Source organism: Acinonyx jubatus, chromosome B2, assembly GCF_027475565.1.
Source record: "Acinonyx jubatus isolate Ajub_Pintada_27869175 chromosome B2, VMU_Ajub_asm_v1.0, whole genome shotgun sequence".
Classification (NCBI taxonomy): domain Eukaryota; kingdom Metazoa; phylum Chordata; class Mammalia; order Carnivora; family Felidae; genus Acinonyx; species Acinonyx jubatus.
In genome coordinates, this window is record NC_069385.1 from 55,701,060 (window position 1) to 55,719,464 (window position 18,405).

Below are 18,405 nucleotides of genomic sequence, written 5' to 3' on the forward strand. Positions count from 1 at the left end.
TGAACCTTGGACTAATAATCTGAGGGCATTCCTTTATTGAGCTATGATTTTAAGCAGAACGATGGAAATTGAAAAACAAGCTAAGAGCTGAACTGACGATAAGAACATTATAGAATTAAAAGCCAAAGATGAACCACAGAATAGAGGTCTTTAAAACAATGGGCAGGACAGGGCAACACAGCACAAAAATGAACCCTGAGAACGGACCAATATTTGGTCAAATGTGATATGGGAAAAAACACACTACACCTTTTAAAACCACAGTCAAACTTTAAGTAGCCAAACAAATCCTACATTGATTCCACGGGCCACATCTTATGAGACTTTCAATGAGAAGAGGGTTACTTTCAGAAAGAGGTATAATTAAGGCTGACCTCTGGGGGTTAAATTTTTGGTAACATTCATGTACAACTACAATTTAAATTTTGCTTTAAAAAAAAATCTGCCTCCATTCTTCCAGCAGGGGAGAAAAAAAAAAAAAGGTTAAGCTTTAATGAAACTCAAAGCAGAGTTGCTCTATTTAATTTTAGACAGCTGTGTCTCCCCCTCACCGAAAACACTGAACTCAGACACAAACAGGAAAGAGACAAAGTATTTCCCAAACAGGCTCCCCGACTCCTTCAAATACTGTTCCTTGGGGAAGGAGGAAAGTGATCTGACATGGCTCTAATGAATTGTCCCAGTATCAAATTATGGATTCCTACAGCAAGGAATCACTTCTTTCTGAAGACAGTGACGGAAGTGACAGTAACCTATGGGAGTAGTGGTGGTGGGAAGTCTGTTGGGGGGCTGATTCCCTCAAGTCAGCTCAGCTTATGGACTAGTAAGAACAACTAACCGCAGTAGCTGAATTCTCAAAACCAGAGGTGGTTCTGCAAGTTATTTCACAGCTAAACATCACGCCTCACTATAATCGTTATATAAAAGGGTAAACACAAATCCTTTGCTCATTCCAAGTTTGGGTTTCCAGCCCCTTTGAAACAACAAAGGGTGTACCCACTTCAGAGGCCAGTAAGGAATCGGCCTGCCAGCCCAGCCAGAGCAAAGGAGTTGCCGCAGATAAACACAGTGGTTAGCTCTGAAGTCATCCGGACAGAGGACACTTTTACACGAAGCTCTTCTTGGTCTACACCATCACTTCAGTTCATAAACACGTCAAGGTTTTGAGAATAATTTTAGAAACCCAGCTAATAAAGCTGGCTCATTAAAAAGAATAAAGCCATCTCATGACCAAAAGGAGACAAAAGAAACATGAAAAACTTTTTATTTTCCCCCTAAGAAAAAGTTTTCTCCCTCAGAAGCTACCGTACAATTGGAGGACCAGGGGTCAGGGAGTCCGGGGGTGGACAGTGGCTTTCTCCAAGGTCACTGTCAATTTCGCCCACCTCCTTCTGCAATGCAGCTTTCCCAAGATGTGTCAACTCACCAAAAGACTGAACTGTTTACTAATTAGTAGGGAGCAGCTGAGAGCTGCAGGAAATGAGGAGGACAGACTTGGGGAAAGAGAAAACAATGAAAGAAGGGAATTAAGGGATCGATTAAGTATTGATACTTACAGATTCTCACGGATATACGAGGCCGCAAGGGCAAGTAGGGAGATTTGGCGTCAGGTGCCAATCTTCTCCAGCAACAAACCAGAGGCTTACCTCTTTGCTGTTCGTGGCATATTTGAAAAGCAGATTCCTTGGTAGAGACGCCTCTGCCTGAACTGAGGTCCCTCCGTCCGCCCCACAGTCCCAGGGGTGGTCGTTCACAATGTATGTACACTTCTCTTCAAAGTCAGCCTCTGTCCACAGAGTCATGTCTGCGTCCTCCATGTCCATTTTCATGGTCCCGGCGGTCACCCCTCGAAACCTCACAGCACTGGAGCTACACTTCGGGGCAGCCTGGAAGAGAAGGGAAAGGCCTTTAATCCCCATTGTCCTGTGGCTCCCTGTGAGAGGCTATGACTAATACAGTAGTCTGAAGACTTTAAAAGCAGATGCAAGAGTGCTTGGTACAGTTGAGTAAGAGCCAAAAAGCCGTATAAAGAAGACTGCCTTGAAGAAGCGAGGTTTTAAAATGCCACTCTTACTTAGTTTTTTAAAAAAAGAAAGACGGACTGTGGCAACCTCATGGGGGGGGGGGTGGAAAAAAGAAAAGAAACACCTCCAAACAATCCCTGCTTTACCTCTCACAGCAGAAAAATGCTGTGGGCGCTGGGTCCTATGTCCCAGAACGCCTGGGGTCATGGCCGCCAGACCCTCCGCGCTGTGGAAAAGCTGCCTCAGAAAAGTGTCACAAACAAGGAGAGGAAGAGGAAGGAGCTCTGTCTGCCTCTGAATGAAGCTAAAAATGGAAAGCGCGTGTGGGGCAGGAGCGGAACCCAGCCGGCCTTTTCCAAATGGGGAAGACTGAACTTTCCCACCAGCTCCCAACGCAAAACAACTTTCAAAACAACTCTCCGCCCCCCCTCCTCTGCTGCAGGGCTCCCTTTCATCCTCTCACACGGGAGACTGGAAGGGTTGCATCCTGCCAGCATCCCTGAGCTGCAGCTTTTCAGAAATGATTTGGAGCACAGGAAAAAGAGGAGGAGAAATGGGCGAAAGGGGAAAACTCCTGGCAGTTTCCTCTGACTGGTGGGCATCTCACGCCAAATTTTGAAAAAGCAAAACAACAAAGCATAAAAACTCTTCAATAGCATTCCCTGGAGAGAATTCCTTCAGGAGCCCTCAGCTACAAATAGCACTTTCCATTTAAATCTGAAAGTGTACGAATTCCCAGAAGTCACTGATGTGCTTCAGTTTACTGTAACTAAAGTTATAACAAATATAGAAGCTCCGAGGACAGACACTGCTTCCATTTGTAAACTGATAAGGATATTCCCGCAAATCCCCCCCTTGCACTCAGGAAAAGTGCTTTCCAGAGAGAGAGAGGAAAAAAGGTAAACAACTTCTGGAATGTTTTCCCATATAGACAAGGCTTGATAAAAAAAAAAAAAAAAGTAGGAACGCGGGTATCATTTCCATGTAAGAACGTGTCCTCCTTAGAATGTAAACACAGCACTCGGCGGAAGTCCTTCAAGGTGGCTCTCTTTTACATTCTTCTATTTCTTCCCTAAACATGATGCTCTTTTAAAAAGAAGTCAGATGCAAAGTTCTCTTTCCCCTGTTACGACTTAAGCAAACTTGCTTGTGTTCATTTAGTTCCCACATGGACAGTCATGATGGTAAATAAATGTTAAAATCCAGCGAAGTTTAAAAACAAAGCCAACCCGGAGGAGTTATTTTGACGGGGTGGGCAGGAGCCACTACCGAAGTTTCAATGAATTGACATTTATGCCTAGAACTGAAGGGGTTAATGATTCATAAGGAAAAAGTCTTATAAATGTTTGACAGTTCTAAGCGCCCTAAAGCAGAAGCAGTTCTGGTTTCTACTGCGACTACGCCAACAGCAGCAGCAGCAACAACAACAACAACAACAACAACAATTTCTGATCAATTTCAGGATGAAAAACAACATCAAGTTCCTTACCAAGGTCGTACCCACACGTTTTTCCAAGCAAATATCCAACATCGGAGATAAGTGTCGCTCATCTCTACACAGTCCACATTTCCTCCGCGTCCCCTGGCGGGCTGAGGACTGACGCGCACCTCGGCGATCCCTCCTTTTGTACCGCCGCCCCGGCGCCCGCGTCCCGGCTCTCTCGGCCGCGGACAGGTGCCGCGCGCTGCTCTGCCTCTCCGCAGCACTGGAGGGCTGAGTGTCACTGCAGCACTTTCAGTCTGTGTTAACCAGACCGGAGGCTCCTTTCCCCTCCCTGCAGCAGATTTCCCATTCGTCTGATTCACTCCCACCAGCTGCTGAAGGGGGGCGTGGCCATACCTGAACTCGCCGGGGCCGCGCAGAGCTCGGCCCAGGGCTTTCCCCCCGGATCGCCAGCCGCCCCGAGCTTCCTCTCTTCGCATGTGAATTTCAACATTTACTTGGAATCTTCTCACTTCCCTTTGAAAGCACTTAACCTCAACGTTCGCTCGGGCTGTATTGTATTCTAAATACTCAGCCCGCCCTCCTTCCTGCCGAGACTTTCTAAGGGGGCGCACATTCCTTAAATTAGGGGAACCTAAAAATTACCTAAAAATTTTGTAGTTCCTCGGCTCGAATCCACACTTTAACGAACGTACACCATTTACCTGAAAAGAGCATGCGAAATTATTTTTCCATGTGATGTAATAAAATGAAGCTGACTAGTCCTCCGGCTCTGGCCCGTGAAATGCACATTTCCCCTCCAAAACTCGCCAGCTTCCATTTCTCCTGCTAACTGAAATACATCCACATTCGGCAGAACTAACTTCCCTCTTTCAACTCTTCAGTAAATAGGGAAATAGGGAAGACTTATAATCCTACAGATGAAAATTTTTTTGCCTTTGCTCTCCTCCCCAAACCCACAACCAAACTCTGAGGGGCGCGTGTAAGCAAAGTGTAGGGCATTAATCTTTTCACAGTTCAAGAGAATGTTGAACTGATCACTCCAAGTGGAGGGCAGACGGAGGCAGTAATTAGTGGGGCTCGTTCTACTCCCTGTCCGGCTTTTCCTCCAGCCCCAGTCAGTCCTCTGTTGAAGGAAGGACATCCTGTGATGATGGCATACAATGTCCTGTTTGTTTATTATTAAGAGCGTGGACCTTGCATTCCTGCTTCTCATTACAAAACAAACCAGATGCTTTACTTCCTTCAATGGTCTTGTGCCTTCAGCAAGGAATCCTCTAATTCAGAGAAACAATGATGCAAAGGGTCCATTTATAGCAAGCACCCCATTACAATTACTGTTTAGATCACTGAAACACCAGTCTCCCACTTTTCCTGCTTGCCTCATATAGGTGGTTGTTTCTGAAATCATCTCTCCTTCAACCTTAGGCTGCAATGTCTTTTCTAACATTTTAAATACACGTGTGCATACACACCCACGTCCCAACACACACACACACCCACATATACACACCCAGTCCCAACTTAATGATACCAACTTAGTCACACAATGAAGTGGACATTTGAGTATTTGTTTACGGGAAGAAACAAAGCAAAACAAAAGCCCAACTCAATCATCAAAATATGTCTGTTTATCTTTAACATTTCTTTTCTCTCTTTCAGGAAACTTTTCTAGAATTTCTTTTGGGGGGGGGCGGTGGGTAGGTGGGAGGCAAAGATTATTTGCCAGGAAATGCTTTTTGTGTCTAAAGTCCTTGTACAATCTCTGTAGTACAGAACAATTACATTCCCACTAGGGGACATAAGTAACACACACTCCCTGCTTGACTGCCCGGGGACTGTTATTGCATGTTACGCCAGAGGGGACGCTAGCACCAAGAGGAAACAGGGCTTTTAATCGGCAGATGTGCTAAGGGTATAAAACTGAATGAACAATTCCTAAGAGTTCTCAGAAAGCTCTAAGATGATAATTAAACAAGAGAAATCCAGCCTTCTCGAGAGGGTTTATTAACTGATGCTGAGTCAGCGCCACAATGGACAGAAAAACAATGTAGTCATACTGAAGGCTGGCCTGCTGTTCAAGCAGTCTCGCCTGCAGATGTTAAAGAGTATTTCACTTCCCTTTTAGAGTCCAACTCTGTTCTTGGGCCACATACACCATGAAAGTGCTGGTGAGTCAACCACGGTGGAGTAAGGGAACAGGCAAAAAGTTGGATGTTTGAGGTGGGAAGAGGCGATTTGAAGCCAAATATTTACTTTAATGACTGGAAGATGCCAGTGAATCAACTCACTGTTAATTAATATCAGCCTGCACTCACCTTCAGAGGTGGTGAAATGGGCTTGAGTCTAGGGGAGGACTCAAACTTCAAATACCAGTGTGCTGCTTAGCCAGGCAACCCTAAAATTGGTTCCAGGTGCTCCAGCCGGACTGGAGAAGACCATGAGTGGAACTTGAAGGAAAGTACATTTTGAAACACAGTGTTGGGCTAGAAAATCCTTCAACTGTTTGTGTCTGGTCTCAAATAGTACCCCACCCTCCACCCCCATCAAACCATTTTTATTGCGATGATAGCCGTCAGGGAGAGGCAAAAATATAATTTAAAATCAAAGATGCAAAAAAGAAAGAAGGAATAAAGGAAGCATGCCCCATAAGAACAAGCATTTCATATAGTCATATTTAGGTATGGTCCAGCACAAAGATGTTACAGTGGGGTGTGGGGAGGAAGAGGGGTGAACTTCTGAGCTCTACTCACCCCTTGTAGAAGGCCCAAGTATCACATTTGGAATACTGACTAAAACAGGGAGATGGTAGAGAGCTGAGCACAGACAGCTATATCTAAGGCTGCCACTGTCTAGAATTTTAAGTCTTGAATGTTTGTTTCTAAATAGCAACTTGATGCATTTTTAGTCACTGTATTATTTCTCTCTCTGTTAGAACGCCAAAAACAAAAACAAACAAACAAACCTCAGTTACCTTTATTCGTCAGCATTTGCCAGGCAGAATTCCCTCGTTAAGAGTGCTCACAATGGCGGCCAATTATAAATGATCCAGATAGCTCTGCTCTCGGAAACCCCCCTCTATTCCCTTTGATGGTCTCATCACAACCGCTCAACAAGCCCGGGTCTTTCAGTCTGAGCTACTGGGCCAGGCCTAGTCCCTGAGGAGTTAGGAATTGCAGTGTAGGTGGCCAGATGACTGTCTGGGGAGGAAGGTGTGATAGAATGAAGGGAAACTGAGTACCAAATCTGGAGACCTGACTCCACTTGGGGGAAAAAAAAAGATTTTTTTCCTAAAGAAAGTAAAAAACGGGATGAAATGTGCCCAAGATGAAACATGTTTTCATTTTCTAATTCAACTCCTGCTATACCCAAACAAGGTCAATGACAGACTAACCACATCAAGAGAACACCCCCCACCCTCTTCTCCTCACTCCCTACCCACCCACCCACCCTCACCCCCCACACCCATTTCCCGCTTCCTGTAAGTTAGGCATCTTCATGCTGGTAAACATTTGGGGACCAACTGCACGCCTGAGCTCTAAAAGAGGGGCGCCACGGCTTTGAAGCCCTCCCACATGTCTCGAAGCCAGGCTAAGAACTAGAGGGACACTTGGCTTTTAAACTTTAACAGCCTTTTCAAACTCAACTCACTGGGCTCAGCTTTCTGGCTGCCTTCCTTTTTTAAAGCCGGACAAGAAGAGCAAGTATGTGTATGAGTGAGAGAGAATGTATGTATGACACATGCTATGTTACAATGCGGCCTGTGTGTCATTGGTATGATATGTGTATGATATGTTTCAATGATGTGTTGCATCAGTTTAAAAATAGCACAAGCCTTCCTTCTTATGACACGGCTCACCGCCCCAGCACTTTGGACAAACATACTCAGGGCCTAAACCTTGGGATGGTGATCCTAGGAGGCCATGGATGTTTTGAAATGAGGTCAGTGTTTTGACTTCCTAAATAAAGGAAACAAAAATTAGGTAAACTGAAAAACCAGAGTCGAGCTCCCTGCCCTCACTAGGAATAAAAATCTGGTAAGCGCTACCCAGAGGACCTTATAAAACCCGCACGGTGTCTGAGGTCTCAGTATTCACAAAACCACCTGTGGATCATTCCACCTAAGTGTCTCTTCAGCACTCCTTTCAGGCAGACAGTTGTGTTCTTATCGAAACATTCATCTATTTTTAAGTTACCCATTGAGTTTGACATCCACCAACTTAATAAATAAGCAGTTATCTTTTCCATATGATGCATGGAATCCAATGTAGCTTTCCAATATTAGTTTTTATTCCTAATTATGTTTTTTATTTTAGTGAATATTCAGACAAGAAAGGGACTTAAATTTCTGAAAAGGCTAGGAGGAAGGAAACTGAAAAGGAAGATCCTCTCTGAACCCAGAAAACGTTTCGGAATCTTGCATTTCGGTGGGGAAAAGGGATAGAATGAAACTAACAGAAAGCAAAATATAACTGTAAAATTAGGGAGAGAGCAACAGGGAAGGTGTACAGTCTGAAACTCGGGTTTCTCTGACCCTTCTCTTCGCTTAGGTTAAAGGAAGAGTAGTTTTCACAAAAGAGAAGGAAGACCACGGGCAAAAGTTTGCTTCTCTGCCCTCATAGTGGCTGGAAAAGGGAGGGCCCCTGGTGAAAATAAAAGGAAAGGTTGTAGATAGGAATGGTTTTCTAGAGGAAGAGGGAGGAGGGGGAGTGAGGTGAAGGAACCACAGTGGCAGCCAGGCAGGGCAGTCCCCACGGAACAGGAAAAGTGCCCCCATGGCTGGGCCTGCCACTGTGTGCTTCTCCAAAGCCACGCAAAGTTAAGCAAAGGGTCGAGGAAGAAGGACTTCTTATTAAAAATGGGACTGACAATTTCTTCTCATCCTTTCTAAGGAAAGATTCAAGACTGGAGAGGCTTGATTTTTATGTTCCAGGGTGAGTTATAAGAGAAGAGAGAAACTTATAAAGGTTAGTAGTGAAATCATTTGAACTCCCAACCGAAGAGAAAAAAGAAAAAAGAAAAAGAAAGGTAGGACCTTTGTAATTTGTTTAAAGATAGAAAGATGCCCCCCACGCTCTAGTTCAGCTCCAAAGGGAATTTAATAGGTGGCTGGACTTGAGGACCACAGATCCAGCCAACACCTCATTTCCTGCTGAGGAAACTGAGGGCCAGAGGTCAGGAAGCAGAAAGGTCACCTCTCCTAGCCCTCCTTTTGCTACTTGGATCTTACGTTCAACTGGGAACCTGGCAGATGCCAGCCCATAGACACGCTCTGCTCAGGCAGAGGGCAAAACCAGACTTGGCTCTCGGGGTTTCCAGCCAGGAGGCCAGAGGTCTATCGTGACTCCTCAAATATTAGTAAGGACCTACTGGGCGTAAAGGTACAGTCGGCCAAGAAAGTGGGGGTGGGCGTGGGAGGAAGGGATGCACCTGCTGTAGAATCTTTTAAATGCTAAACTGGTGGGGCGTTAATAAAATTAAACCAACCTAACTTGGTGCATGGGTTCGGAGGATGGTGACTCGGTCTCATAAATGCTCTTTTTCTCCATCTGAGGAGCTGAGAGGCAATGGAAGAAAGAGAAGGCACCGGTAATACAATGACAGACCTCATTTAATAGGCATTTTATCTTTTCAAAACCTCTCTAATGTTGACTTGGAAGAAGCCGGGAAACGTCTTATAACCAGAAGATAGTCTGGAGATTCTGAAGCCACCAGCCCTGGCTTATCTGGGCTCCATCTACGGCCTATTGTTTCCTGCAGGCCCACAGGAAGCTGGAGCAGAAAGGTTTAATGTTCAATAGGTATCTTCCCCCTGAAGGTGTGCCCCTGGGGACAGAAGGGCAACACTGCATTACCCTAGAATAGGACCAATCACAGAGAAAGCACCAGCTCAGGGGTTGTTCGGGCTGGCTTTCCTACAGTTCCTTTTAAAAGAACAGGCACTGTCTTTAGGAGAGATAATCCTACAATGGAGGTCCATTAAAAGTATTAGGATGTAGACTGCCACCATGATCCTCCGGGGAGAGCTCTGTCCTGACAATAGACAATTAAAGCTGATAAATGCAAGCTACTTGTTGCTGTTCTAATTCCTCCTAATTGTATGCTACTTGTCCCTGGCTCCTGCATTCAGGGATGAAGCACGCTACTCTAATCTCCAAAATACCTGACCTACTTCCTAAAGGATCTTTTCAGCACTCTTTTCTTCCCATCTGGACCCCCTTTCCTCTTCTACTTTTCCCTTCTTCCTTACAGCATGAGGGGAGGAGCAGGAAGGGTGTTGGTGTGGAGGGGGAGGTGGGTTTGGAACAGAAGGCTGCATCTGAGGTATTAACTCTGGGGCCTCAGACAGTTTACTAATTGGGAACAGCTAATCGTGCTCACGGGCACGCCCGTGACTCACTTGCACCTTGCATTAGGCTCCACAAGTGGCAAGGGGCACACGTGGATCCAACTGTCATATCAGTGCTAGCTGCCAAATCTGCATGTGCTTATGCGCGCGCGGAGTATATGCCTCAGTGATTCTATTTGAAGCTGTCTCACTAATTATGCTGCCACCACCAGCTACTCAGAGCAAAGCATTCATTCTCCCAAAGCATATAATTCTATCTAAACAACAGAGCTCTAAATGACAGTTTGGTGCCTGCCTGCATGTGTGTGCTCTCCTTGCAGAATCTCTTTCCAGAATCTACAAAAGGAGCAAAATTATCTTTGCAAGTCAATTTTGGCCTCTAGAGAATACTTAAAAAAAAAATTTTTTTTTTTTAGTGTTTATTTATTTTTGAGAGAAAGAGAGAGCGCGCGAACAGGGTAGGGGCAGAGAGAGGGAGACACAGAATCCGAAGCAGGCTCCAGGGTCTGAGTTGTCAGAACAGAGCCCAACGCGGGGCTCGAACTCAAGAACCATGAGATCATGACCTCAGCTGAAGTCTGAAGCTTAACAGACTGAGCCACCCAGGCGCACCTAGGGTATACTTTTTAATGTTGAAAAATCTTTATAAAGCCACCTCTCCAAACCCTTCCCCACTCAGTAGCCTAAAGGGTATATAGTAAACTATCCTTAAAAGCAGTACAGCTTTGGAATTAACAGTAATTTCAACAATCAACAATAATGTGTTGTTGGTAGCTTTTAAAAGAAATCCCTACATTTCAAATATACATACTGAAATATTTACGGGTGAAATTATACGCTTTCTGGGATTTACTTCAAAATCATGAGGAGGGAAGTTGGGGTAGAGATGAAAACCCAGTTCTCTAGTTGATAATTGTTGAAGTGGGTCATAAAGGTGCATTATACCATTGTCCTTAGTATTAAAAACATTTTCTAATAAAAAGGTTAAAAAATAAAACATTAAGTTCTGCCTGACCCACTCAAGCTTCTTATGCTGTGAAACTCAAACTTACCACTTTTCATTAGTGTGAATAAATGTTAAATTGAGAAGCATTAGTATATAATGAAGATGGCACCTGCCTCCGGTCCTGCCTCATCAAAAGAAGCAATCTCTGGGATCACACTCATTTTAGGGGACATATTTTTTTCAGTGCTGGGCAGTGCCCCTTAGCATAAGTGGCATGACAATGGGCACCAAATAGGTTTAATTTTGCCAGTTTCATAAAATTGAAAATTGTGTCTCATTTGATAAAATTTTACAGTGACTATACCAGGAAATGACTTAGGAGTCTGTCTTGGGTGGAAAACATATGTGTTGCAGGAGGTAAAACTCCTTACAGACATCTGAACTGGTCCCTGAGCAAAACATCCTCCTCTAGACGGAGGGAGTATGATCAAAATATTGCAGATAACTCCCTTTTCCTCTGCAGTAGTCCGAGCAAGCAGCTGGCGGCACGCAGCAGGGCTGCTTAACTGATAAACTGTGTCAAACTCCAACCATTTGTCAGCTCCAAAGAGAGGAGAACAAGCTGAAAGCTGGACTCAGGAAGGAGATTGATCTGGTGCAACACATTAACCGGTATAAATACCAGTGGAAAAAAGTAAACACATTTACCCAGCAAGAAAGGACTAATCACAGGTACCTCACTGCTTAACTCGATGTTCAAAACCCAATGCTCTTCACTCATCAGACAAGTGACATCAATTCATCTTGATGCTCTACCCAGAATATATTTAAACAAATCAAAGTTTTATTTCCCTACAGACTTCTATTTCATTAACAACTAGTTTACACTAACATGAAAAGATTCTGTGCGATTGAAGGAAAGTTTTTCTCAAAAGATACTGTTCTTGTATTTCTTAGGAGAGAACGTTTTCCAAAATCTTATTGGGAATGAAACCACAGTGTGAGAAATTATGCCTCAGAGGGTCATGCATATTAAGTGTACACATTCATTCACACGATTTGGAGCCTGCTTTGAGACATTCTTAATTTCAGAAGTCCGACCAGCAAAGACCAGCATGATGGTCAATATACAACATCGGGTTATTGAAGTACATGCTTTGCTAGATGCTAGAAGACGGTCACTGTGGTAGGCATGGCCACGGACACCTGGCTTGCAGTCCAGGATGGATCTCTGGGCTCTGTTTGCTGGTGTGTATCCCTTTTTCCTCAAGCTCTGCTAATGAACCCATGCACCAATGAGGACCTGTCTCTGTGGTCTGCTAGTGGCCTGTGAACAACTCCAGGCAACTTTGAAAACCCAGCACTCAGTGCAGTGCCTGGCTTGTATTGGATGGTTGATTAATGTGCGGTGAATGAACAGATTAGAAATGGTTCTTAGGTCCCACCTGTGAATGAGGCATCACATAGGCTCTGGAGATAACTTTCTTTTTTTCTAGAGAAAGTGTATACTGCTGCTCAACACTTGCTCAAGGAATTAAAAAAAAAAAAAAAAACAAAAAAAACTGTTCCCAGGTAGAAGTCACAGTCATAAAAATGTACATATTTTTGTGGGAAAGGAGGAACCTACCTCTGACAATAGCACTTGAAAAGAAGTTCGCCCACTGAAAAGAAACATAACAGTTTTCCAAGCATAAGTGATTGACATTGTTCTTGTGGGGTCCGCCTGTGCCCTCTCTCATACATATGCACGTCCCAGTACTGGACGTTTTCCTAAAATTTTCCCTGCCAATCTTTGGGCCAATCTTTGGGTCTTCCTCCCCTACACAGACACTCCACCCCATAGTAATTAAATTTAACAAGAGCAATTAACAAAACAAACGCCATGCTGCTTCGTGGGCTGATAATTCTGATTGCAAAATTGTTTTAGGATGTGCAAAGCAGTTGAAAACAAAGATAAATACGTTATGCAACCATTTGCATATAATCCATTTGTGTCTGGGAAACACAGTTTCATGTCTTAAATAATGCAGTCTAAAATTACCATTACATTTCAGCTACATTTTGCTAAGCATAATGCCTTCTTCATATACTATTTTTTAAAAAAAGTTATTTATTTTGAGAGTGAGAGAGAGAGCAGGGGTGGGGCAGAGAGAAAGAGAGAGAGAGAGAGAGAGAGAGAGAGAGAGAGAGAATCCCAAGCAGGCTCTGCACTGTCAGTGTGGAGGCGGACACAAGGCTCGATCTCATGAACCATGAGATCATGACCTGAGCTGAAATCAAGAGTCAGATGCTTAACTGACTGGGCCACCCAGCACCCTTCGTATACTATTAATTCAGATCTAATGAATCAAATTTGGATTGTTTTTCCAGTGTTAAGACTTTTAAATGATTCAGAGAGAAGTGCTTCATTTTTCTACTAATAAGTAAATATCTCTTCAGTGTTTTTTAAATGGAAGATTGATGTAAAACATAATACCACCTGATTTCCTGAATGCCTTCTAGAAAAATATTGTGATTTCAAGTCTAATTTGTACATAGTCTCTATCACTGTAAATTATATTTTCTGTAGACCCCAAAAATGTAGCACAATTCCAATGTTTTGCTAATTATTTAAAACTACTGCCACATAAAATTTCTAGCATATATTTGGTTTTTTATATACTTTGGTTTACCTGTAGTGATTTTTATGATGGTCTTATACCAACTCCCTTGACTTGTGGAATAAGAACATGGTAATGAAGGAAAAACAAGTTTCCTCCAACTATACCTGAAAAGGGAAAGCCTACATTCAATCTAAAATGTACGATCTCCTTTCCACTTCTATAAATTCTAATCCGCATCTGACAGTAATAAGATTCTCAGTGTTCTTAAAACTGGGATAATCCACAAGAAAACAAACACAATAGTTCCTGAGGGTCAGAGAAAAGGCTCATCAGATCCAGGGACAGGTAATGGTTAATAGAATAAGGCTGTATTAAGCTTGTCACTGTTGCTTAGTATTATGTCTTAATTCTCAATGACAGAGATCACTGGAAATAAAAATCCAATTGTCTCAAAATATAGAAAGCTGGTGAAAAACCAGAGTGAAAACCATGGCTAGAGTATTACTTTAATTTCTAGAAATCTAATCTAGTATAGGAAATGAGTGGTATTGAAAATTGTTTGCTTTAAAAATGAAGCCACTGAAGGATTCCTTTAAATAACAAACTGTCTTTGCTTTAAAAAATTTTTTTAAATAGCACAATTTATAAAAATTTGGTTTTGGAGAAAATTTCTATGTTGATACATTAAGAAATTTTAATGATACAAACCAAGTTCTGTTATGATCAAAATTAGCTTGTTAAGGTCAAAAATACCACCCCCCCCAATTTGGTCAATAATCAATACAGTTGATGCTTTCTTATTCAATGCAATTGAGACCAAATTTTTAAAATTATACAAACAGAGGGCACCTGGGTGGCTCAGTCAGTTGAGCGTCCCAACTCTTGATTTCAGTTCAGGTCATGATCCCAGGATCAAGCCCCTGGTTGGGCTCTACATTGGAGCATGGAGACTGCTTGAGAGTCTCTTTCTCTCTCTGTCCTTCTGCCCCTTTCCTCTGCTTGCTCACTCTCTAAAATAAAAATAAATAAATAAAAAATAAAAATTATATGGTTAAATAAGACTCATGAAAATGGTAAATACTAATCTTAAACATTGTATTTGAAATTAACAATATATCAGTGCATCTCCATTTCCCTGTCTTTAATGTAGGGCCAGGGGCTCTGAGAATGAACCTCTTCCTTCTTCAATCTCCAGTGTCTTTTCTGCATAATCCTTCCCATAATGTATTGCCTTTCAGTCCAAGTAACCTGGGTGCAAAATTCTCCTAGATTTATATCCCACCGCTCTGAAATTTTATCATTGTTTCACCCACATTTATTTCAATTATAGAATTCTTCAACTAGTATTTTTAATGGAGTCAACTCTTAATACTTATATTTCATTGGTTTATACAATATCTAATTAGATTACATAATTACAACTAAGCATCATCAAGTTTGGGAACAAATACAAACAACTCTTGCTAAGTATACAAGTCAGAAAATACAAAGCATAAATATTCAGAAATATTAGAGACATGCCAGCCAGAGAGACATGGGGTTAAACAGTCCGTGATTATACAGAGGGTAGGGAGAATGTAAAAACATACGGCAAGTTGGCTTAGTGAGGTTAGCTAAGAGCATTTCTAGGTGATCAGCCAATAACTGAATTCTTCTTAATCACCCCACTTGGGTTAGTAAATTGCTTTGAAGAAGTTGATAATGTAAGAACCAAAAAGGAGCTGTGATTTTAAAATATTACTCAGTTTTCCTTTTTATCCACCGTTCTTCTGAACTATGAAAAATGATTTTTAATAACTAGTAAACTTGAAAGATAGAATCCGTAAAATAAACATTCTGATCTAAAAGGTGAAACGATATAAAATAAAACTATAAAATCTATATTTAATTAAGAGGGCATCATACAAAAATATGTACTTTTTCATATGTAGAGTTATCTGAGATGTGTTTCTTAAATTTAACAACAAATAGTTACTAGAAGAGCTCAAATCAGAAGCAAGATGTCTCTTAAGGTTCTACCTGGAAATGAATCAATAGTGATGCCAATAAAGGAAATATTCAGCTAGCAGTTAGCTCTAAAAAACCCACATTTAAAAATAAATTAGTGTTTTATTTTAATTCATGAGCAATCGGTGTTCATGGTAAAATTTCCATAAATAAAGAAGAAATGAATATTTCTTTTTTAAAGTTTATTTATTTATTTATTTGGAGAGATCTGGGGAGGGGCAGAGAGAGAGAGAGAGTGGGGGAGAGAGAGAGAGAGAGAGAGAGAGAGAGAGAGAGAGAGAGAATCCCAAGCAGTCTCCACACTATCAGTGCAGAGCCCAATGTGGGGCTCAAACTCACAAACTGTTGAGATCATGACCTGAGCCGAAGTAAGAGTCGGGCACTTAACCAAGGAGCCACCCAGGTGCCCCAAGAAATGAATATTTCGTAAAATACCACAGAAACTTTATTGCATTTGTTTTTAGATCCCCATGGGATTATCTGATATGCCTTGTTCATAAATATTCAACAGAAGGCTTTCTACCTGAGATGGTTTAAGTTACTCCTTCCTACCAAGTGAACCCCAAGAAAACAATCATTGTCAACCTTTTAGGGTAGATTCCTAAGTATCATTTTCTAGATGGAATCATATTATAAAGTATCTTATAACCCACTGTTTTTACTTACTACTGCAAACATCTTCCTATGTCGGCATCGTTTTTAATTGCTATAGAGTATTCCAAAGTGCATACATCATAACCATGTTTTATTTAATCAATGATCAAATACACCATATTACTGTATTTTAAAACTATTATACAGAATGTTGTAACCGGCAATTCAAGTCTGAAATTCAGGGGCATCAGTCTGTGGAAGGTAACAATCCCTAGAAATCTTATCCAACCTTTATATATAAATATAAATATAAATATAAATATAAATATAAATATAAATATAAATATAAATATAAATATATATATATATTTAAGTCTATTTATTTTTGACAGAAAGAGAGAGAGACAGAGCATGAGCAGGGGAGAGGACAGAGAGAGAGAGGGAGACACAGAATCCGAAGCAGGCTCCAGGCTCTGCGTGGTCAGCACAGAGCCCAACATGGGGCTCGAACTCACAGATCGTGAGATCATGACCTGAGCCGAAGTCGGATGCTCAACTGACTGAGCCACCCAGGTGCCCCTTTATCGAACTTCTTAATCTCATAAGGGAAGAAACTGACTCCCAGACAGAAAAAAGTATTTTTCTTTTGGTCACCTAGTTACTAGTACAGGCCCATGATATCTTATTTGTAGTCTCCAAATCCAAAAAGCTCTGGAAAGTAAAAGTTGCTTCACTTTTTATTCCCAGTACGATGCATTCACTCTCATCACTAAGATACTACAATGGTGTTCTAATTACTTTCTCCAATTCCAGTTTCACTCCTTTGCAATTTTCATCAACACCCCTGCCACTAGAATTATAACTCTAGGTCACTCCTGAGGGTTGATGGGGGGTGGGAGGGAAGGGAGGGTGGGTGATGGGTAGTGAGGAGGGCACCTTTTGGGATGAGCACTGGGTGTTGTATGGAAACCAATTTGACAATAAATTTAATATATTGAAAAAAATAAATAAATAACTCTAGGTCACGGCCTTCCCACAGTCCTTCCTTCCCCGAAAACCTTGCATGGCTCTCATCGCTGCCCACCAGAGACTGTCTGTCGTCCTTGCCTCAATTAGTTTGACTCTGTGTTGTTTTCTGGGGCAGAAGCACTAATGTTTCACTAAGAACACCTCACTGAGTGTATTTGCATCAATATTACTTCTTTAAAATCTGAAAATTTCTGAATTCCTAATCACATCACATCGGGCCCCGAAAGATGTAGACAAGCAAGTGGGATGTGCATCGGGGACAATTCTAGAGCAAGGTCCCCTTCGTCAGATGGTCACTGGGCCTGCAATGCCATGTGCATGACTGATTGTGGCCCAAACAAACATATCCATTGAAGTCAGTTACTAAGTTTTAATATTTTCTCTTCTTACATAAATTTGAAAATAACAAGTTTTAAACAATAATAAGATACTAAGCCACCTGTTATCTCGGCAAAACAACAAGTGAAAATCATAGTTCCTTAACACTGTTCAGCTGACCAAAAGACAAGGACAGTAAAACAGCTCAATCACTGTTTAAATGGAAGAAATAACATGATATGCTATTATATCATATGGCCCTTAACGTACGCAGTCAAAAGAAAATGCAGAGACACAGTGGGTTGAGAACGATACACATACACACAGGCACACACATTCATTTGTCACTGAGAGTCTAGATGTCTGCTCCTCCTGGTTGCTGCTCGGTGAGGAGGAGAGCCCGCAGACAGTTCTCATCCTCTCTACCACGCCCTTTAGCATTGCACTTCCCCCTTCCCTGGCCCACCAGTCAAATCTACACACGAAAAAAACAGGCCACGTCTTCCGGGGAAGCTCAAAGGCCTGCTGGCATAAGGTTCCCTTCAAAGCATCCCCTGGAAGTCTGTGTGGGTTGAGGAGTATTGAAACCATCCCTTTTCCAGGGAAGAGCTAAACCCACCCCACCGTGTTTCTGTTCTCATTTACCCAGGGCTCACGACATAAATGGTTAGAAGGTTGTCCTGCAGCTCCCCCACACAGACAGCACCACAGACACAGGAGAAGCCACACACACACATCTGGACAAAGGCTCCCAAATGGAACACACTGAAATCTCGTTATCTGGTCTTGACTTTTAGGAGAGCGGGGTTACAGAGAAAAGAGTAGCCGCGTGACTAGTTGAGGGAAAGAAGAGGACATTGATTTCTCTCTTCCTCTCCTCTCTCTTTCTCTCTTTTTCTTTTCCTCTTCCCTTCCTCCCTGCACAGAACCAATACTCAAATTCTATACAAAGGAGAGAAGAGTTGTATTTGGGGAATGTGAAATACCTTAATTGCAGGTTAGACACACCCAATTGTGTGTTGTGCTTTAGTGCAGAGAGGACCAAGAAGTTCTATCTCATTTATAATCTGAAATCCCATATATTACTCCCC

At 42.2% G+C, this 18,405-nt stretch overlaps 1 protein-coding gene across 3 annotated transcripts in view; it reads right to left on the bottom strand.

Annotated features, from left to right (window-relative positions):
* The window catches only part of PRDM1 (PR/SET domain 1), a 107,026-nt gene that overhangs the window by 19,219 nt on the left and 69,402 nt on the right, over window positions 1–18,405 (bottom strand). Inside the window, exons 1-2 of one of the 3 annotated variants that reach the window (XM_027057174.2) lie at window positions 3,514–4,400; window positions 1,647–1,886 (exon numbers count right to left, since the gene is read on the bottom strand). In XM_027057174.2, the coding sequence (XP_026912975.1) occupies window positions 1,647–1,886; window positions 3,514–3,555 (282 nt within the window). In that variant the 5' untranslated portion in view covers window positions 3,556–4,400. Of the gene's footprint in view, window positions 1–1,646; window positions 1,887–2,170; window positions 3,482–3,513; window positions 4,401–18,405 lie in introns of those variants that run through there. The other 2 variants (XM_027057175.2, XM_053222420.1) reach the window with 2 other exon arrangements.